Source organism: Salvelinus fontinalis, chromosome 34, assembly GCF_029448725.1.
Source record: "Salvelinus fontinalis isolate EN_2023a chromosome 34, ASM2944872v1, whole genome shotgun sequence".
Classification (NCBI taxonomy): domain Eukaryota; kingdom Metazoa; phylum Chordata; class Actinopteri; order Salmoniformes; family Salmonidae; genus Salvelinus; species Salvelinus fontinalis.
In genome coordinates this window covers 27,769,325-27,788,834 of record NC_074698.1, presented here as the reverse complement: position 1 = coordinate 27,788,834, position 19,510 = coordinate 27,769,325, and the positions used below count along the sequence as shown (strand labels likewise).

At 48.0% G+C, this 19,510-nt stretch overlaps 2 protein-coding genes across 2 annotated transcripts; both read left to right on the top strand.

Annotated features, from left to right (window-relative positions):
* Positions 1-11,712: 11,712 nt before the first annotated feature.
* Positions 11,713-12,219, top strand: LOC129832777 (uncharacterized; the record flags this gene model as incomplete). Its single annotated transcript, XM_055896774.1, has 1 exon — positions 11,713-12,219. A coding segment is annotated over one exon (507 nt), but the record flags the coding sequence as incomplete, so codon positions are not given.
* A 315-nt stretch (positions 12,220-12,534) lies between these two features.
* LOC129832776 (uncharacterized) lies at positions 12,535-13,029 on the top strand (the record flags this gene model as incomplete). Its single annotated transcript, XM_055896773.1, has 1 exon — positions 12,535-13,029. A coding segment is annotated over one exon (495 nt), but the record flags the coding sequence as incomplete, so codon positions are not given.
* Between the last annotated feature and the right edge of the window lie 6,481 nt (positions 13,030-19,510).

The window sequence follows — 19,510 nt, the reverse complement described above, 5'->3', positions numbered from 1 at the left end:
GGGTGATAGTGAGGACTAAATAAGGGGTGATAGTAAGGACTGAATAAGGGGTGATAGTAAGGACTGAATAAGGGGTGATAGTAAGGACTTAATATGGGGTGATAGTAAAGACTAAATAAGGGGTGATAGTAAAGACTGAATAAGGGGTGATAGTAAGGACTGAATAAGGGGTGATAGTGAGGACTAAATAAGGGGTGATAGTAAGGACTGAATAAGGGGTGATAGCAAGGACTGAATAAGGGGTGATAGTAAGGACTGAATATGGGGTGATAGTAAGGACTGAATAAGGGGTGATAGTAAGGACTAAATAAGGGGTGATAGTAAGCACTGAATATGGAGTGATAGTAAGGACTGAATATGGGGTGATAGTAAGGACTGAATAAGGGGTGATAGTATGGACTGAATAAGGGGTGATAGTAAAGACTAAATAAGGGGTGATAGTAAGGACTAAATAAGGGGTGATAGTAAGGAGAGTAAGGACTGAATATGGGGTGATAGTAAAGACTGAATAAGGGGTGATAGTAAAGACTAAATAAGGGGTGATAGTGAGGACTGAATAGAAGGTGATAGTAAGGACTGAATAAGGGGTGATAGTAAGGACTGAATATGGGGTGATAGTAAAGACTGAATATGGGGTGATAGTAAGGACTGAATAAGGGGTGATAGTAAAGACTGAATAAGGGGTGATAGTAAGGACTGAATAAGGGGTGAAAGTCAGGACTGAGTAAGGGGTGATAGTGAGGACTAAATAAGGGGTGAAAGTCGAGACTGAATAAGGGGTGATAGTAAGGACTGAATAAGGGGTGAAAGTCGGGACTGAGTAAGGGGTGATAGTGAGGACTAAATAAGGGGTGATAGTAAGGACTGAATATGGGGTGATAGTAAGGACTGAATAAGGGGTGATAGTAAAGACTGAATAAGGGGTGATAGTAAGGACTGAATAAGGGGTGATAGTAAAGACTGAATAAGGGGTGATAGTAAGGACTGAATAAAGGGTGATAGTAAGGACTGAATATGGGTTGATAGTAAGGACTGAATAAGGGGTGATAGTAAGGACTTAATATGGGGTGATAGTAAAGACTAAATAAGGGGTGATAGTAAAGACTGAATAAGGGGTGATAGTAAGGACTGAATAAGGGGTGATAGTGAGGACTAAATAAGGGGTGATAGTAAGGACTGAATAAGGGGTGATAGTAAGGACTGAATAAGGGGTGATAGTAAGGACTGAATATGGGGTGATAGTAAGGACTAAATAAGGGGTGATAGTAAAGACTGAATAAGGGGTGATAGTAAGGACTGAATAAGGGGTGATAGTGAGGACTAAATAAGGGGTGATAGTAAAAACTGAATAAGGGGTGATAGTAAGGACTGAATAAGGGGTGATAGTAAGGACTGAATAAGGGGTGATAGTAAAAACGGAATAAGGGGTGATAGTAAGGACTGAATAAGGGGTGATAGTAAGGACTGAATAAGGGGTGATAGTAAGGACTGAATAAGGGGTGATAGTAAGGACTGAATAAGGGGTGATAGTAAGGACTGAATAAGGGGTGATAGTAAAGACTGAATAAGGGGTGATAGTAAGGACTGAATAAGGGGTGATAGTGAGGACTAAATAAGGGGTGATAGTAAGGACTGAATAAGGGGTGATAGTAAGGACTGAATAAGGGGTGATAGTAAGGACTTAATATGGGGTGATAGTAAAGACTAAATAAGGGGTGATAGTAAAGACTGAATAAGGGGTGATAGTAAGGACTGAATAAGGGGTGATAGTGAGGACTAAATAAGGGGTGATAGTAAGGACTGAATAAGGGGTGATAGTAAGGACTGAATAAGGGGTGATAGTAAGGACTGAATATGGGGTGATAGTAAGGACTAAATAAGGGGTGATAGTAAGGACTAAATAAGGGGTGATAGTAAGGACTGAATATGGAGTGATAGTAAGGACTGAATATGGGGTGATAGTAAGGACTGAATAAGGGGTGATAGTATGGACTGAATAAGGGGTGATAGTAAAGACTAAATAAGGGGTGATAGTAAGGACTAAATAAGGGGTGATAGTAAGGAGAGTAAGGACTGAATATGGGGTGATAGTAAAGACTGAATAAGGGGTGATAGTAAAGACTAAATAAGGGGTGATAGTGAGGACTGAATAGAAGGTGATAGTAAGGACTGAATAAGGGGTGATAGTAAGGACTGAATATGGGGTGATAGTAAAGACTGAATATGGGGTGATAGTAAGGACTGAATAAGGGGTGATAGTAAAGACTGAATAAGGGGTGATAGTAAGGACTGAATAAGGGGTGATAGTAAGGACTGAATAAGGGGTGATAGTAAAGACTGAATAAGGGGTGATAGTAAGGACTGAATAAGGGGTGATAGTGAGGACTAAATAAGGGGTGAAAGTAAAAACTGAATAAGGGGTGATAGTAAGGACTGAATAAGGGGTGATAGTAAAGACTGAATAAGGGGTGATAGTAAGGACTGAATAAGGGGTGATAGTAAGGACTGAATAAGGGGTGATAGTAAAGACTGAATAAGGGGTGATAGTAAGGACTGAATAAGGGGTGATAGTGAGGACTAAATGAGGGGTGATAGTAAGGACTGAATAAGGGGTGATAGTAAGGACTGAATAAGGGGTGATAGTAAGGACTGAATATGGGGTGATAGTAAAGACTAAATAAGGGGTGATAATAAAGACTAAATAAGGGGTGATAGTAAGGACTAAATAAGGGCTGATAGTAAGGACTGAATATGGAGTGATAGTAAGGACTGAATATGGGGTGATAGTAAGGACTGAATATGGGGTGATAGTCAGGACTGAATAAGGGGTGATAGTAAAGACTAAATAAGGGGTGATAGTAAGGACTGAATAAGGGGTGATAGTAAGGAGAGTAAGGACTGAAAATGGGGTGATAGTAAGGACTGAATAAGGGGTGATAGTAAGGACTGAATAAGGGGTGATAGTAAAGACTGAATATGGGGTGATAGTAAGGACTGAATAAGGGGTGATAGTAAAGACTGAATATGGGGTGATAGTAAGGACTGAATAAGGGGTGATAGTAAAGACTGAATAAGGGGTGATAGTAAGGACTGAATATGGAGTGATAGTAAGGACTGAATAAGGGGTGATAGTAAGGACTGAATATGGAGTGATAGTAAGGACTGAATAAGGGGCGATAGTAAGGACTGAATATGGAGTGATAGTAAGGACTGAATAAGGGGTGAAAGTCGGGACTGAGTAAGGGGTGATAGTGAAGACTGAATAAGGGGTGATAGTAAAGACTGAATATGGGGTGATAGTAAGGACTGAATATGGGGTGATAGTCAGGACTGAATAAGGGGTGATAGTAAAGACTAAATAAGGGGTGATAGTAAGGACTAAATAAGGGGTGATAGTAAGGAGAGTAAGGACTGAAAATGGGGTGATAGTAAGGACTGAATAAGGGGTGATAGTAAGGACTGAATAAGGGGTGATAGTAAAGGCTGAATATGGGGTGATAGTAAGGACTGAAAATGGGGTGATAGTAAAGACTGAATAAGGGGTGATAGTAAGGACTGAATAAGGGGTGATAGTAAAGACTGAATAAGGGGTGATAGTAAGGACTGAATATGGAGTGATAGTAAGGACTGAATAAGGGGTGATAGTAAGGACTGAATATGGAGTGATAGTAAGGACTGAATAAGGGGCGATAGTAAGGACTGAATATGGAGTGATAGTAAGGACTGAATAAGGGGTGAAAGTCGGGACTGAGTAAGGGGTGATAGTGAGGACTGAATAAGGGGTGATAGTAAAGACTGAATAAGGGGTGATAGTAAGGACTGAATAAGGGGTGATAGTAAGGACTGAATAAGGGGTGATAGTAAGGAGAGTAAGGGGTGATAGTAAAGACTGAATAAGGGGTGATAGTAAGGACTGAATAAGGGGTGATAGTAAGGAGAGTAAAGGGTGATAGTAAAGACTGAATATGGGGTGATAGTAAGGACTGAATAAGGGGTGATAGTAAAGACTGAATAAGGGGTGATAGTAAGGACTGAATATGGAGTGATAGTAAGGACTGAATAAGGGGTGATAGTAAGGACTGAATAAGGGGTGATAGTAAAGACTGAATAAGGGGTGATAGTAAGGACTGAATATGGAGTGATAGTAAGGACTGAATAAGGGGTGATAGTAAGGACTGAATATGGAGTGATAGTAAGGACTGAATAAGGGGCGATTGTAAGGAGAGTAAGGACTGAATAAGCGGTGATAGTGAGGACTGAATACGGGGTGATAGTAAGGACTGAATATGGGGTGATAGTAAAGACTGAATAAGGGGTGATAGTAAGGACTGAATATGGGGTGATAGTAAAGACTGAATAAGGGGTGATAGTAAGGAGAGTAAAGACTGAATAAGGGGCGATTGTAAGGAGAGTAAGGACTGAATAAGCGGTGATAGTGAGGACTGAATACGGGGTGATAGTAAGGACTGAATAAGGGGTGATAGTAAAGACTGAATAAGGGGTGATAGTAAGGAGAGTAAGGACTGAATAATCCAAAAACACTAAAGTGTATCCTGACTATGATCTTTCCTTTGACCCCAGGTCGCCTCCACACTGCTAATAAACTTATCCCCCTCTTTCTTTTCCAATATATCCCTCTCACCCCTCTGTGTGTTTTGTTAGTGCCCCCCCACCCCTACCCTTCTCCCAAAACAGGAAGCCCATGTAGGAAAATGGGGCTTGTGTGTCAGTCCACTTAAAAGTGAGGAAATCAAGAAAGAAAATCAAGAAAGTAGCGGCGGGAACAAAGAGTAACAGAATTAGCGGTGGAGGCCAGTGGGGTTTCTGGCTGATGTCCATGTTGATAACCATTCACACACACAGACTTCTGGGATGACTGTGATGTTTCAAAGCAACATGGACTCAGGGGTAGATGTAACATAGTAAATGTAAATCCATGACACTCCAATTAGTATAATATGTTACATTTCGTATGGTATGTATTCATTTGTGGATGTCCATCCTCCATTTTCTATGATATGTTACGAATTCCAATTTTTTGTGGCTAGGTGGCTAACGTGAGCTAGGCTAGGGGTTAGACTTAGGGGTTAGGGTTAAGATTAGGGTTAAGATTAGGGTTAGGAGTTAGGTTAAAGGGTTAAAGTTAGGGGAAGGGTTAGCTAACCTGCTAAGTAGTTGCAAAGTAGCAAAAAGTAGTACCCGACCAACCACCCTACTTTCGTTTTTTCCTTAAGTAACCTTCTGTTCTATGTAACCATACCAAATGTAACAATTCATACTATATTGTGTGTCCCGGTTTACATTTACTATGTTACGTCTAGTCTTTGAGACCAGGCTGGTCAAAGCAGCCATCTCTGATGCTATCAACAGGACTTTTTGGTTGGCAGAATTACGAATGTTATTTTGATTACCCAGTGCAGTGTGGCAGGCAGGGTGGCAGGCAGGGTGGCAGGCAGGGTGGCAGGCAGGGTGGCAGGCAGTGTGGCAGGCAGGGTGGCAGGCAGTGTGGCAGGCAGTGTGGCAGGCAGGGTGGCAGGCAGGGTGGCAGGCAGTGTGGCAGGCAGGGTGGCAGGCAGGGTGGCAGGCAGTGTGGCAGGCAGTGTGGCAGGCAGGGTGGCAGGCAGTGTGGCAGGCAGGGTGGCAGGCAGGGTGGCAGGCAGTGTGGCAGGCAGTGTGGCAGGCAGTGTGGCAGGCAGGGTGGCAGGCAGGGTGGCAGGCAGTGTGGCAGGCAGTGTGGCAGGCAGGGTGGCAGGCAGTGTGGCAGGCAGGGTGGCAGGCAGGGTGGCAGGCAGGGTGGCAGGCAGTGTGGCAGGCAGTGTGGCAGGCAGTGTGGCAGGCAGGGTGGCAGGCAGGGTGGCAGGCAGTGTGGCAGGCAGGGTGGCAGGCAGTGTGGCAGGCAGGGTGGCAGACAGGGTGGCAGGCAGTGTGGCAGGCAGTGTGGCAGGCAGGGTGGCAGGCAGGGTGGCAGGCAGTGTTGCAGGCAGGGTGGCAGGCAGGGTGGCAGGCAGGGTGGCAGGCAGGGTGGCAGGCAGTGTGGCAGGCAGTGTTGCAGGCAGGGTGGCAGGCAGGGTGGCAGGCAGGGTGGCAGGCAGTGTTGCAGGCAGGGTGGCAGGCAGGGTGGCAGGCAGGGTGGCAGGCAGACACTTACTGTGTGTGTCTGGATAAGGGTGTTGTAACCCCACAGAGATCACTGTGTGTGTCTGGATAAGGGTGTTGTAACCCCACAGAGATCACTGTGTGTGTCTGGATAAGGGTGTTGTAACCCCACAGAGATCACTGTGTGTGTCTGGATAAGGGTGTTGTAACCCCACAGAGATCACTGTGTGTGTCTGGATAAGGGTGTTGTAACCCCACAGAGATCACTGTGTGTGTCTGGATAAGGGTGTTGTAACCCCACAGAGATTATTGTGTGTGTGTGTGTATTTGAGTGTGTGCTTGTGTGTGTGTGTGTGTGCTTGTGCGTGTGCGTGCGCGTCTGTGTGTCTGTGTGTCATTCTCAAGGTCTCCAACAGCCACAGTATCTGACAGTCTTCATTGATCCCTCAATTAGTAACTCATCTCAAGTTGAGGTAACCATTATCCAGGACACATTCATTAGGTATTTCCCTACAGTAACTTTGTAACTTCATTTTACCACTTCAGCTTTAAAGGAAGATGCCAAAAGATGATCAAAAAGTGGACTTGTATGATCACATTGTGTTGTGGTATGATGGTATTATGAACATAGAGTGGTGTGATATGATGATCCCTTTAATATGCTAGTGTTGCTGTGTATTGTGGGTATTGTGGGAGGGTAGGTTCTCAGGTATATGAGAGTTGATTACATGAAGGTTTGAATTGCTTCTTTAATCAAAGAACACAACAATCATCATCGCCACGGAGACAGACGACTGAGCCACGCAATCGACCTCACATCAAAGAGACAGGAAAATGATTCACAGTGCACACAAGCACACACACACACACACACACATAGGCACATGCGCACACACACACACACACACACACGCACACACACACACACACACACACACACACACACACCCACACACACACACACACACACACACACACACACACACACACACACACACACACACACACACACACACACACACACACACACACACACACACACACACACACACACACACACACACACAAACCCACTGCCATGTATTAGCAACTCTAAATATCTTTCGGGGTGTAAAAAGATATTTGACAGCAAGACTTCAGATATCATCCATAGACGTGTGAGTGCTCAGATGAAAGCAACATGTCCCCCAACAAGTCTTAACGTCGCTGTTTTAGAAAGTGCCTGGGCCGGTGATTTATCTAATGGAATGCTTGTGGAATCACACACTGAATAATAAACAGGAATTAAGGGAGGAAATAAGATATATGGACAGGTTTCGGTAGGGGGAGGGAGAAAAATACATCAAAAGCTTCCGGCAAGTTCCTGTGGGTGCAAAGTGGGTCTGTTTTCCACGGCTTGGTCCACACGCTGACAGCTTTATGCCTGCGGTCCCATGTTTTAACGGCAGCTTTGGACAAACCCTAAACCCTACTCCCAATGCCACCGACTCTCTCCTCCTGACTCTCTATCAACCAATGTACAGGTCTATCTAGAGAGAAAGGAGCAGGGAGGAATAGAAGAAGAAGGAGAAGAAGAACTGTACTGTATTGTCTATGGTCACCAGCCCAAACTCCAAATGGATTATATTGTATTATCACATAGAAGCAGAGAGTTATCTTTTTCCTTTATCCCACTGAAAAGCATTAAAGTCCACTATCACAGTGAACATTTCAGATGTGGTGCAAACCAAAAAATGGAACTATACGATCAGCGAGATGATTGAGCGTGAAATCTTTCCTCTCAACAGGTGTTAGAGATGTCTTGGGCTAAACCCAAACAAAACCTTCACTGAGCTCCCTGAGCCACAACAAACCGGAGATGGTCACAGTGTTTAAATCCGTCCACCCCCAGGACCTCTTTTGTTCTCTAAACCTCTCCTAACCCCCGTTTAAAATGCTAAAAATCAGTCTTTCTTTTCTCCCCCCTTTCATTTTTTATCACGGAGGAGGGCCCGCCGTGGAGAGGGGTCTGCTGGGACAGGTCTAGGGTAAGGAGAGGGGTCTGCTGGGACAGGTCTAGGGTAAGGAGAGGGGTCTGCTGGGACATGTCTAGGGGAAGGAGGGGGGTCTGCTGGGACATGTCTAGAGGAAGGAGAGGGGTCTGCTGGGACATGTCTAGAGGAAGGAGAGGGGTCTGCTGGGACATGTCTAGGGGAAGGAGAGGGGTCTGTTGGGACATGTCTAGGGGAAGGAGAGGGGTCTGCTGGGACATGTCTAGGGGAAGGAGGGGGGTCTGCTGGGAGATGTCTAGGGGAAGGAGGGGGGTCTGCTGGGACATGTCTAGGGGAAGGAGGGGGGTCTGCTGGGACATGTCTAGGGGAAGGAGGGGGGTCTGCTGGGACATGTCTAGGGGAAGGAGGGGGGTCTGCTGGGACATGTCTAGGGGAAGGAGAGGGGTCTGCTGGGACATGTCTAGGGGAAGGAGGGGGGTCTGCTGGGAGATGTCTAGGGGAAGGAGGGGGGTCTGCTGGGACATGTCTAGGGGAAGGAGGGGGGTCTGCTGGGACATGTCTAGGGGAAGGAGAGGGGTCTGCTGGGACATGTCTAGGGGAAGGAGAGGGGTCTGCTGGGACATGTCTAGGGGAAGGAGAGGGGTCTGCTGGGACATGTCTAGGGGAAGGAGAGGGGTCTGCTGGGACATGTCTAGGGGAAGGAGAGGGGTCTGCTGGGACATGTCTAGGGGAAGGAGAGGGGTCTGCTGGGACATGTCTAGGGGAAGGAGGGGGGTCTGCTGGGACATGTCTAGAGGAAGGAGGGGGGTCTGCTGGGACATGTCTAGGGGAAGGAGAGGGGTCTGCTGGGACATGTCTAGGGGAAGGAGAGGGGTCTGTTGGGACATGTCTAGGGGAATGAGAGGGGTCTGCTGGGACATATCTAGAGGAAGGAGAGGGGTCTGCTGGGACATGTCTAGGGGAAGGAGAGAGGTCTGCTGGGACATGTCTAGGGGAAGGCGGGGTCTGCTGGGACATGTCTAGGGGAAGGAGAAGGGTCTGCTGGGACATGTCTAGGGGAAGGAGGGGGGTCTGCTGGGACATGTCTGGGGGAAGGAGGGGGGTGGGGAGAAAAGTCAAGTAGAGCAGTAGGTGTACGACCTAAACCTGTCCAATATTTTTACAATTCAAAATGCATCAATCTGCTGCCTCCCACCGACTCCCCCTCCATCTCCCAGGGGAGAGGGGCCACAGTGAGAACATCCAGCTATAGTGTGGCCCTTGATGACAGTATCAAGTGTTTATAAGAATAGCCTGCCATGTTTGCTCTGGGCCTGGGTTAGGTTGGTTGGAGGAGGCTCAACATAGTACTGCCATTCTACAGCCCACAGGTGTTCCTTTTACACCAGTGAAACAGAGCCTCTTTTAAACCCTGAAGTGTGTATCACTGTGTGTATCCAAAATAAATAGGCAAGCACTGCCCAAGTGGCAAACCAAATATGCTTGTGTAAAGTGAAGTGTGGCCATTTTGAAAGACAACTGAGAAAATAATATACATACAGTTGCTTTCCTTGACTAGTGTCACATGGTTTCAAGCAAAACACCCGTTAGGCTACTCTTTTTACTGAATGTCAAAATCTGATTAACCAATATACAACAAATGATTGGCTTTCCTCAACTAGTATTGGGATGGTTTAAGAAACACCCATTTACTATTTTTATGGAATCATTGGGCAGCGACGAAATCGGACATTTTTATGTTAGTGCTGCTTGAAGCCCGTTTTATGTTAGTGCTGCTTGAAGCCCGTTTTTATGTTAGTCCTGCTTGAAGCCCGTTTTTATGTTAGTGCTGCTTGAAGCCTTATGTTACTGCTGCTTGAAGCCTGTTATTTTGTTAGTTCTGCTTGAAGCCCATTTTTATGTTAGTGCTGCTTGAAGCCCGTTTTTATGTTAGTGCTGCTTGAAGCCTTATGTTAGTGCTGCTTGATGCCTGTTATTTTGTTAGTTCGGCTTGAAGCCCGTTTTTATGTTAGTGCTGCTTGAAGCCCGTTTTTATGTTAGTTCTGCTTGAAGCCCGTTTTTATGTTAGTTCTGCTTGAAGCCCGTTTTTATGTTAGTTCTGCTTGAAGCCCGTTTTTATGTTAGTTCTGCTTGAAGCCCGTTTTTATGTTAGTTCTGCTTGAAGCTCGTTTTTATGTTAGTTCTGCTTGAAGCCCGTTTTTATGTTAGTTCTGCTTGAAGCCCGTTTTTATGTTAGTTCTGCTTGAAGCTCGTTTTTATGTTAGTTCTGCTTGAAGCTCGTTTTTATGTTAGTTCTGCTTGAAGCCCGTTTTTATGTTAGTTCTGCTTGAAGCCCGTTTTTATGTTAGTTCTGCTTGAAGCCCGTTTTTATGTTAGTTCTGCTTGACGCCCGTTTTATGTTAGTCCTGCTTGACGCCCGTTTTTATGTTAGTCCTGCTTGACGCCCGTTTTATGTTAGTTCTGCTTGACGCCCGTTTTTATGTTAGTGCTGCTTGAAGCCCGTTTTTATGTTAGTGTTGCTTGAAGTCCGTTTTTATGTTAGTCCTGCTTGAAGCCCGTTTTTATGTTAGTTCTGCTTGAAGCCCGTTTTTATGTTAGTTCTGCTTGAAGCCCGTTTTTATGTTAGTTCTGCTTGAAGCCCGTTTTTATGTTAGTTCTGCTTGAAGCCCGTTTTTATGTTAGTTCTGCTTGAAGCCCGTTTTTATGTTAGTTCTGCTTGAAGACCGTTTTTATGTTAGTTCTGCTTGAAGCCCGTTTTTATGTTAGTTCTGCTTGAAGCCCGTTTTTATGTTAGTTCTGCTTGAAGCCCGTTTTTATGTTAGTTCTGCTTGAAGCCCGTTTTTATGTTAGTCCTGCTTGAAGCCCGTTTTTATGTTAGTTCTGCTTGAAGCTCGTTTTTATGTTAGTTCTGCTTGAAGCCCGTTTTTATGTTAGTTCTGCTTGAAGCCCGTTTTTATGTTAGTTCTGCTTGAAGCTCGTTTTTATGTTAGTTCTGCTTGAAGCCCGTTTTTATGTTAGTTCTGCTTGAAGCCCGTTTTTATGTTAGTTCTGCTTGAAGCCCGTTTTTATGTTAGTTCTGCTTGACGCCCGTTTTATGTTAGTCCTGCTTGACGCCCGTTTTTATGTTAGTCCTGCTTGACGCCCGTTTTATGTTAGTTCTGCTTGACGCCCGTTTTATGTTAGTGCTGCTTGAAGCCCGTTTTTATGTTAGTGTTGCTTGAAGCCCGTTTTTATGTTAGTCCTGCTTGAAGCCCGTTTTTATGTTAGTTCTGCTTGAAGCCCGTTTTTATGTTAGTGCTGCTTGAAGCCCGTTCTATGTTAGTTCTGCTTGCAGCCCGTTTTTATGTTAGTGCTGCTTGAAGCCCGTTTTTATGTTAGTGCTGCTTGAAGCCCGTTTTTATGTTAGTGCTGCTTGAAGCCCGTTTTTATGTTAGTTCTGCTTGAAGCCCGTTTTTATGTTAGTTCTGCTTGAAGCCCGTTTTTATGTTAGTGCTGCTTGAAGCCCGTTCTATGTTAGTGCTGCTCCCCATCATCCTTCTCCTCGTTCTCGTTCTCCTCCTTCTCGTTCTCCTCCTTCTCTTTCTCATTCTTCTTCTCCTCCTTCTCCTCCTAATTCTTCTCATCCTCCTTCTCCTCCTCCTCCTTCTCCTCCTTCTCCTCCTTCTCCCTCTTCTCCTCCTCCTCCTTCTCTTTCTCCTTCTTCTCCTCCTGCTCCTTCTCTTTCTCATTCTTCTCCTCCTCATTCTCCTCCTTCTCATTCTCCTCCTCCTCATTCTCCTCGTTCTCGTTCTCCTCCTCCTCCTTCTCTTTCTCCTTCTTCTCCTCCTCCTCCTCCTCCTCCTTCTCTTTCTCCTTCTCCTTCTCCTCCTCCTTCTCCTCCTCCTTCTCCTTCTCCTCCTCCTCCTTCTCCTCCTTCTCCGTCTCTTTCTCCTTCTCCTCCTCCTCCTTCTCTTTCTCATTCTCTTTCTCCTCCTCCTTCTCCTCCTTCTCTTTCTCCTCCTTCTCCTTCTCCTCCTTCTCCTCCTCCTATTTCTCCTTCTCCTCCTTCTTGTTCTCCTCCTTCTCCTCCTCCTCGTTCTCCTCCTCCTCCTTCTCGTTCTCCTCCTTCTCCTCCTCCTCCTCCTCCTCCTTCTCTATCTTATTCTACTTCTCCTCCTTCTCCTCCTTCTCCTCCTTCTCCTCCTCCTATTTCTCCTTCTCCTCCTTCTTGTTCGCCTCCTTCTCATCCTCCTTCTCCTCCTCCTCCTTCTCCTCCTTCTCCCTCTTCTCCTCCTCCTCCTTCTCCTCCTTCTTCTTCTCCTCCTCCTTCTCTTTCTCCTTCTTCTCCTCCTCCTTCTCCTCCTTCTCCCTCTTCTCCTCCTCCTCCTTCTCCTCCTTCTTCTTCTCCTCCTCCTTCTCTTTCTCCTTCTTCTCCTCCTCCTTCTCCTCCTTCTCATTCTCCTCCTCCTCATTCTCCTCCTTCTCATTCTCCTCCTCCTCATTCTCCTCCTTCTCGTTCTCCTCCTCCTTCTCTTTCTCCTTCTTCTCCTCCTCCTCCTTCTCCTCCTCCTTCTCTTTCTCCTTCTCCTCCTCCTTCTCCTCCTCCTCCTCCTCCTTCTCCTTCTCCTTCTCCTTCTCCTTCTCCTTCTCTTTCTCCTTCTCTTTCTCCTCCTCCTTCCCCTCCTTCTCTTTCTCCTCCTGCTTCTCCTCCTTCTTGTTCTCCTCCTTCTCCTCCTCTTATTTCTCCTACTCCTCCTTCACTTTCTCCTTCTCGTTCTCCTCCTCCTCCTTCCCGTTCTCCTCCTTCTCCTCCTCCTCCTTCTCTTTCTCCTTCTCATTCTCCTCCTCCTCCTCCTTCTCGTTCTCCTCCTCCTCCTTCTCGTTCTCCTCCTTCTCCTCCTCATCCTCCTCATCCTACTCTCTTTTCATTTGGGTTTCTCAAAGGGTGACATATCTACAATGAATGGATTTTTCTTTAGTTGAAACACCACCAGTGTTCTCTGAGGGGACGTTTAATCTTCATTGCGCACTTTTAGAATGCCCTCCCCCCGACTTTCATTTGATAAAGGTACATTTCATCCGCGTCACCCAGAAGTGATTCAGTCCAAGCTTTTCATGGAGAATATAGAGAAGAGTGACACCATGGGAAATTTAGCTAATTGAAACTCTTGTGAAGAGTCAAACATTTGTTTTCGGTGCAAATTCACCAATGGAGTAACATCAATTTATGTAGATCAGGGATCATCGGCCACATTGTCCTCGGGATATGGGAACATTCTGTCTCATAGAAACGAATAAAGACCATTTCTCAAAATGCTGACAACCCACTATTGTAGAACACACAACACTCTACTCCTGCCCTGTAGGCCTACTGCATTGGGACAACCTTTCACAGGAATTACAATTCAGTACATGATATTAACATGTGAGGAGAGAGAATGGAGAAGAATACTAGGCCTACATTGTGACAACATTTGGCACAAATTACAAAACACGATATCACCATTTGATTTGATTGTGAAGAGAATGGTTCCAAGAAGAACGGCCATTGAACATTGCATGCTGTGCTGTGGTGTCAGTGGAAGCCGAGTCGGGGCTTAGATATTTTAGTATAAATAGCGTGAAAAGATGGGTTATGCCAGACAGGAATGTTCTCCTCAAGGGCATCTGTTGGCCAGTGCCCAGCACGCCATCATGGGTGCTGACATTTGCTGGATAACAGCCAAGAAACAGGAGAGAGCGGGAGAGAGAGGGAGAAAGAGGGAGAGAGAGGGAGAGAGGAGAAATTAATGCCAGTCCCAGAGCCTCTCGTCTCACATTGTTTGTTCCGTTCTCCCCTTCGCCCAATACCCCCCCACCACCCCCCCCCCCCCCCCCCCCCCCCGTCGTCGTCGTCGTCCCACCCTCGTCTCACTTCACGAATCTTGAGATATGCCGGGGAGAAAAGAGGAGAGGGGTGGAGGGTGGAAAAGAGGAGAAGAGAGGGAGAGGAGCCGAAAGGGTTAAGAGAGGGAAGAAGAGGAGGGATGTCAGGAGTAGAGAGGAGAGGTCAGTGGGTAAGAGGGGAATGAAGATAAGAAGAGGACAGGGGTTAATAAGAGAGGAAAGTAAAACCAGAGGAGTGAAAGAAAGAGGGAGGGAGAAGTGGATGAGAAGAGGAGACATTAAAGAGGATACTATGAAGGAGAGGAAATAGGAGGAGTAGAGAGGGAGGAGAGGAAGAAAGAGGGAGGGAGAAGTGGATGAGAAGAGGAGACATTAAAGAGGATACTATGAAGGAGAGGAAATAGGAGGAGTAGAGAGGGAGGAGAGGGAGGAGAGGAAGAAAGGTTAGTGTGTGAAGGAGGAATGGAGAGAGGGCAGTTTAGGACAGGAGAGGTGTGAGGGGAAGTAAAGATGGTGAGAGTATTTCACACTTCCTGTTATAATGGTGTTTTGCCCTGGCAGCAGTTGATCAGGTTTCTGCAGAGCAACATTGCTAAAGTGCACTGTAGAGGTGTTAGTTGTCAGGAGTACCCGGATAAACATCTCTCTTTTTCTTTCCCCCTTGTTCTCCCTCCTCTCTCCCTCCTTCTCTCTCCCTCCTCTCTTCCTCCTCTCTCCCTCCTCTCTCCCTCCTTCTCTTTCCCTCCTTCTCTCTCCCTCCTCTCTTCCTTCCTCTTCCTCCTCTCTCTCTCGCTCCCTTCTAGCCCTCTTTCTCATTCTATAACTCCTTCATTTTTCATGTTTCTTTCTTTCCTCTTGTTCTCGCTCTCTCCCTCCTATCACTCCTCTCTCTCCCTCCTATCACTCCTCTCTCTCCCTCCTACCACTCCTCTCTCTCCCTCCTATCACTCCTCTCTCTCCCTCCTATCACTCCTCTCTCTCCCTCCTATCACTCCTCTCTCTCCCTCCTATCACTCCTCTCTCTCCCTCCTATCACTCCTCTCTCTCCCTCCTATCACTCCTCTCTCTCCCTCCTACCACTCCTCTCTCTCCCTCCTATCACTCCTCTCTCTCCCTCCTATCACTCCTCTCTCTCCCTCCTACCACTCATCTCTCTCCCTCCTATCACTCCTCTCTCTCCCTCCTACCACTCATCTCTCTCCCTCCTATCACTCCTCTCTCTCCCTCCTACCACTCCTCTCTCTCCCTCCTATCACTCCTCTCTCTCCCTCCTATCACTCCTCTCTCTCCCTCCTATCACTCCTCTCTCTCCCTCCTATCACTCCTCTCTCTCCCTCCTATCACTCCTCTCTCTCCCTCCTACCACTCATCTCTCTCCCTCCTATCACTCCTCTCTCTCCCTCCTACCACTCATCTCTCTCCCTCCTATCACTCCTCTCTCTCCCTCCTACCACTCCTCTCTCTCCCTCCTATCACTCCTCTCTCTCCCTCCTATCACTCCTCTCTCTCCCTCCTATCACTCCTCTCTCTCCCTCCTACCACTCCTCTCTCTCCCTCCTATCACTCCTCTCTCTCCCTCCTATCACTCCTCTCTCTCCCTCCTACCACTCATCTCTCTCCCTCCTATCACTCCTCTCTCTCCCTCCTATCACTCCTCTCTCTCCCTCCTATCACTCCTCTCTCTCCCTCCTACCACTCCTCTCTCTCCCTCCTACCACTCCTCTCTCTCCCTCCTACCACTCCTCTCTCTCCCTCCTACCACTCCTCTCTCTCCCTCCTATCACTCCTCTCTCTCCCTCCTACCACTCATCTCTCTCCCTCCTACCACTCCTCTCTCTCCCTCCTACCACTCCTCTCTCTCCCTCCTATCACTCCTCTCTCTCCCTCCTACCACTCCTCTCTCTCCCTCCTACCACTCCTCTCTCTCCCTCCTACCACTCCTCTCTCTCCCTCCTATCACTCCTCTCTCTCCCTCCTACCACTCCTCTCTCTCCCTCCTATCACTCCTCTCTCTCCCTCCTATCACTCCTCTCTCTCCCTCCTACCACTCCTCTCTCTCCCTCCTATCACTCCTCTCTCTCCCTCCTACCACTCCTCTCTCTCCCTCCTATCACTCCTCTCTCTCGCTCTCTATCTCTCCCCCCCCCTCTCTCTCTCTCTCTCTCGAGACAGACAGCTCTGTTTTTTCTACATGATGAAACACAGGGCCAACTGGTGTCTATTCTGAGCTGCCATCACCTGGATATCAAACACTACCTAACACAGAGCCATTTAAGACAGGAATCTGGATAAATGACCTTGGGATAAATAGCCGGACAAGCTTTCGACACCCGCTTCTCACTTCTGAAACAGAAACAGATAACACCCCCGCATACCATGTAAAATGATTAACCAGGTATTGTGTGTGTGTGTGTGTGTGTGTGTGTGTGTGTGTGTGTGTGTGTGTGTGTGTGTGTGTGTGTGTGTGTGTGTGTGTGTGTGTGTGTGTGTGTTTGCGTGCGTGCGTGCGTGCGTGCGTGCGTGCGTGCGTGCGTGCACGTGCATAGTGTTTTGGCACCCTGGTCGCGTGGTAAAGCCGTACCCGTGTTAGTACCACCAGGAGCTACTGTCACTCGAACGGTGACCCCTCTCTTCTCAGGGGTCAGGGATGAAAGGTCAACGAGGTGACACTGAGTGTGTTAGGGTGGAAGGGGTACCAGAGTAGCATCCCCAGAACCTCACCCTTCAGAGACACTCAACCATAGAAATAGAATGACTGACTTGAATGCTATGCTTGAATGAGATAGTCTGTTCTAGTGAATATATTTCTATGCCCACAACGCGTCATGACCTCATCTTCAGGGAGCCCAGAGCAACACATACAGTTACTGAGTGATTCCAAGAGGATTCAACAAAGCTGAAAGAAAGAGGAAGAGTTGATGATGTGAAGCTCTGGTAATAATTCAATAGGAACCCGGGGGGTCAGAGAGAGAGAGAGAGAGAGAGAGAGAGCAAGAAAGAGCGAGAGAGAGAGCGAGAGAGAGAGCGAGAGAGCGAGAGAGAGAGGGGGAAGTGTGGTCATTTTGCCACCTCAGTGAAATAGAGAATGAGAAAATGACCACAGGACAGGACTCAGTGGTGCATTCCTCTGTGACTGGGCTGTGAATCACTGTGCTGACAGGAACGAGACAGCCTGACTCTTGAAGAGAATGAGAGAGAAAGAGAAAGAGAGGGGTGGGGTAATAGAGAGGAGAGTTCCTGAAGTGGCAAATTTTTTGAGGGTAATAATACCCTCGTCCAACTTATCAACGTGCTGGATAGCGCACACACACACACACACACACACACAGGTGTGCACACACACACAGACACATACAGCTACACACTTTCACAAGAGGTCAGCACCGGGGGGAGGCAGGGTGGAGGTAGCAACAGAGTGGGGGGTAGAGCTGGCGACGGCGCTTCAGATTTCACAGTGGCTGAGAATTCTGGGACTCCTACTTGTCACGGCGAGATTTGTTCAAATGGCTTCTCACAAAGGCTAGCGCCGACGCCATGCCGAATGAACAGAGCCCAAAGACCACAACACAGCTAGTCGGGAACCCGACCACTCACACAATGGCACCTCTGTCACACCACTGGGGCCTATTCAGAAGGACTTGTTTATTATCTCCTATATCACACCAATGAAGTCACAAAGTAGAATAGGAACTTTGAAGAATATAGAGTCATGTCAGATCACCCAAGGCTTATCTTCAGTCAGTCTCCTGTGTAGGACACAGAGAAGTTTCTAACCTCCTTTAGAAGTCACTTTAACTATACATTCATGTACAGTACATACTACCTCAATTGGCCCAACCAACCAGGGGTCCCGCACATTGGCTACCCGGACTATCTGCATTGTGTCCCACCCAGCACCCGCCAACCCCTCTTTTACACTACTGCTACTCTCTGTTCATCATATATGCATAGTCACTTTAACCATATCCTCATGTACATACTACCTCAATCAGCCTGACTAACCAGTGTCTGTATGTAGCCTCGCTACTTTTATAGCCTCGCTACTCTATACAGCCTGTAAGGACTGTCTCTCTCCTCATCCTCGGACGAGGAGAGGAGAGAAGGATTATCAGACCAAAATGCAGCTTTCGGGAAATAAGCCATCTTTTTATTTATAACGACGGCAAGACGAAACAAAACACTTTCAAATATACAAAACAAGAAAACGACGTTGACAACACGAACACAAACTTACATAACTAAACGTAAACTCACGGACAGGAAACAGACGACATCAAAATAAACGAACAGCCAAACAGTCCCGTATGGTACATACATTCGACGACACAGGAGACAATCACCCACAAACAAACAGTGAGAACACCCTACCTAAATATGACTCTTAATTAGAGGAGAACGCAAAACACCTGCCTCTAATTAAGAGCCATACCAGGCAACCAAAACCAACATAGAAACAGATAACATAGACTGCCCACCCAAAACACATGCCCTGACCTAAACACATACAAAAACAACATAAAACAGGTCAGGACCGTTACAGAACCCCCCCCTCAAGGTGCGAACGCCGGGCGCACCAGCACAAAGTCCAGGGGAGAGTCTGGGTGGGCAGTTGACCACGGTGGTGGCTCCGGCTCTGGACGCTGTCCCCACACCACCATAGTCACCCCCCGTTTCTGTCTTCCCCTCCCAATGACCACCCTAAAACTAACATCCCCTAAATAAACGGCCAGCACCAGGAGAAGGGGCAGCACCGGGACAAGGGGCAGCACCGGGACAAGGGGCAGCACCGGGACAAGGGGCAGCACCGGGACAAGGGGCAGCACCGGGATAAGGGGCAGCACCGGGATAAAGAACAGCACCGGGACAAGGGGCAGCACCGGGACAAGGGGCAGCACCGGGATAAAGACCAGCACCGGGACAAGGGGCAGCACCGGGACAAGGGGCAGCACCGGGACAAGGGGCAGCACCGGGACAAGGGGCAGCACCGGGATAAGGGGCAGCACCGGGATAAGGGGCAGCACCGGGATAAAGACCAGCACCGGGACAAGGGGCAGCACCGGGACAAGGGGCAGCACTGGGACAAGGGGCAGCACCGGGACAAGGGGCAGCACCGGGATAAGGGGCAGCACCGGGACAAGGGGCAGGTCCCGGCTGAGATACTCTGGCAGATCCTGGCTGAGATACTCTGGCAGATCCTGGCTGAGGGACTCTGGCAGGTCCTGGCTGAGGGACTCTGGCAGGTCCTGGCTGAGGGACTCTGGCAGGTCCTGGCTGAGGGACTCTGGCAGGTCCTGGCTGAGGGACTCTGGCAGGTCCTGGCTGAGGGACTCTGGCAGGTCCTGGCTGAGGGACTCTGGCAGGTCCTGGCTGAGGGACTCTGGCAGGTCCTGGCTGAGGGACTCTGGCAGGTCCTGGCTGGACGGCTCTGGCAGGTCCTGGCTGGACGGCTCTGGCAGGTCCTGGCTGGACGGCTCTGGCAGGTCCTGGCTGGACGGCTCTGGCAGGTCATGGCTGGACGGCTCTGGCAGGTCCTGGCTGGACGGCTCTGGCAGGTCCTG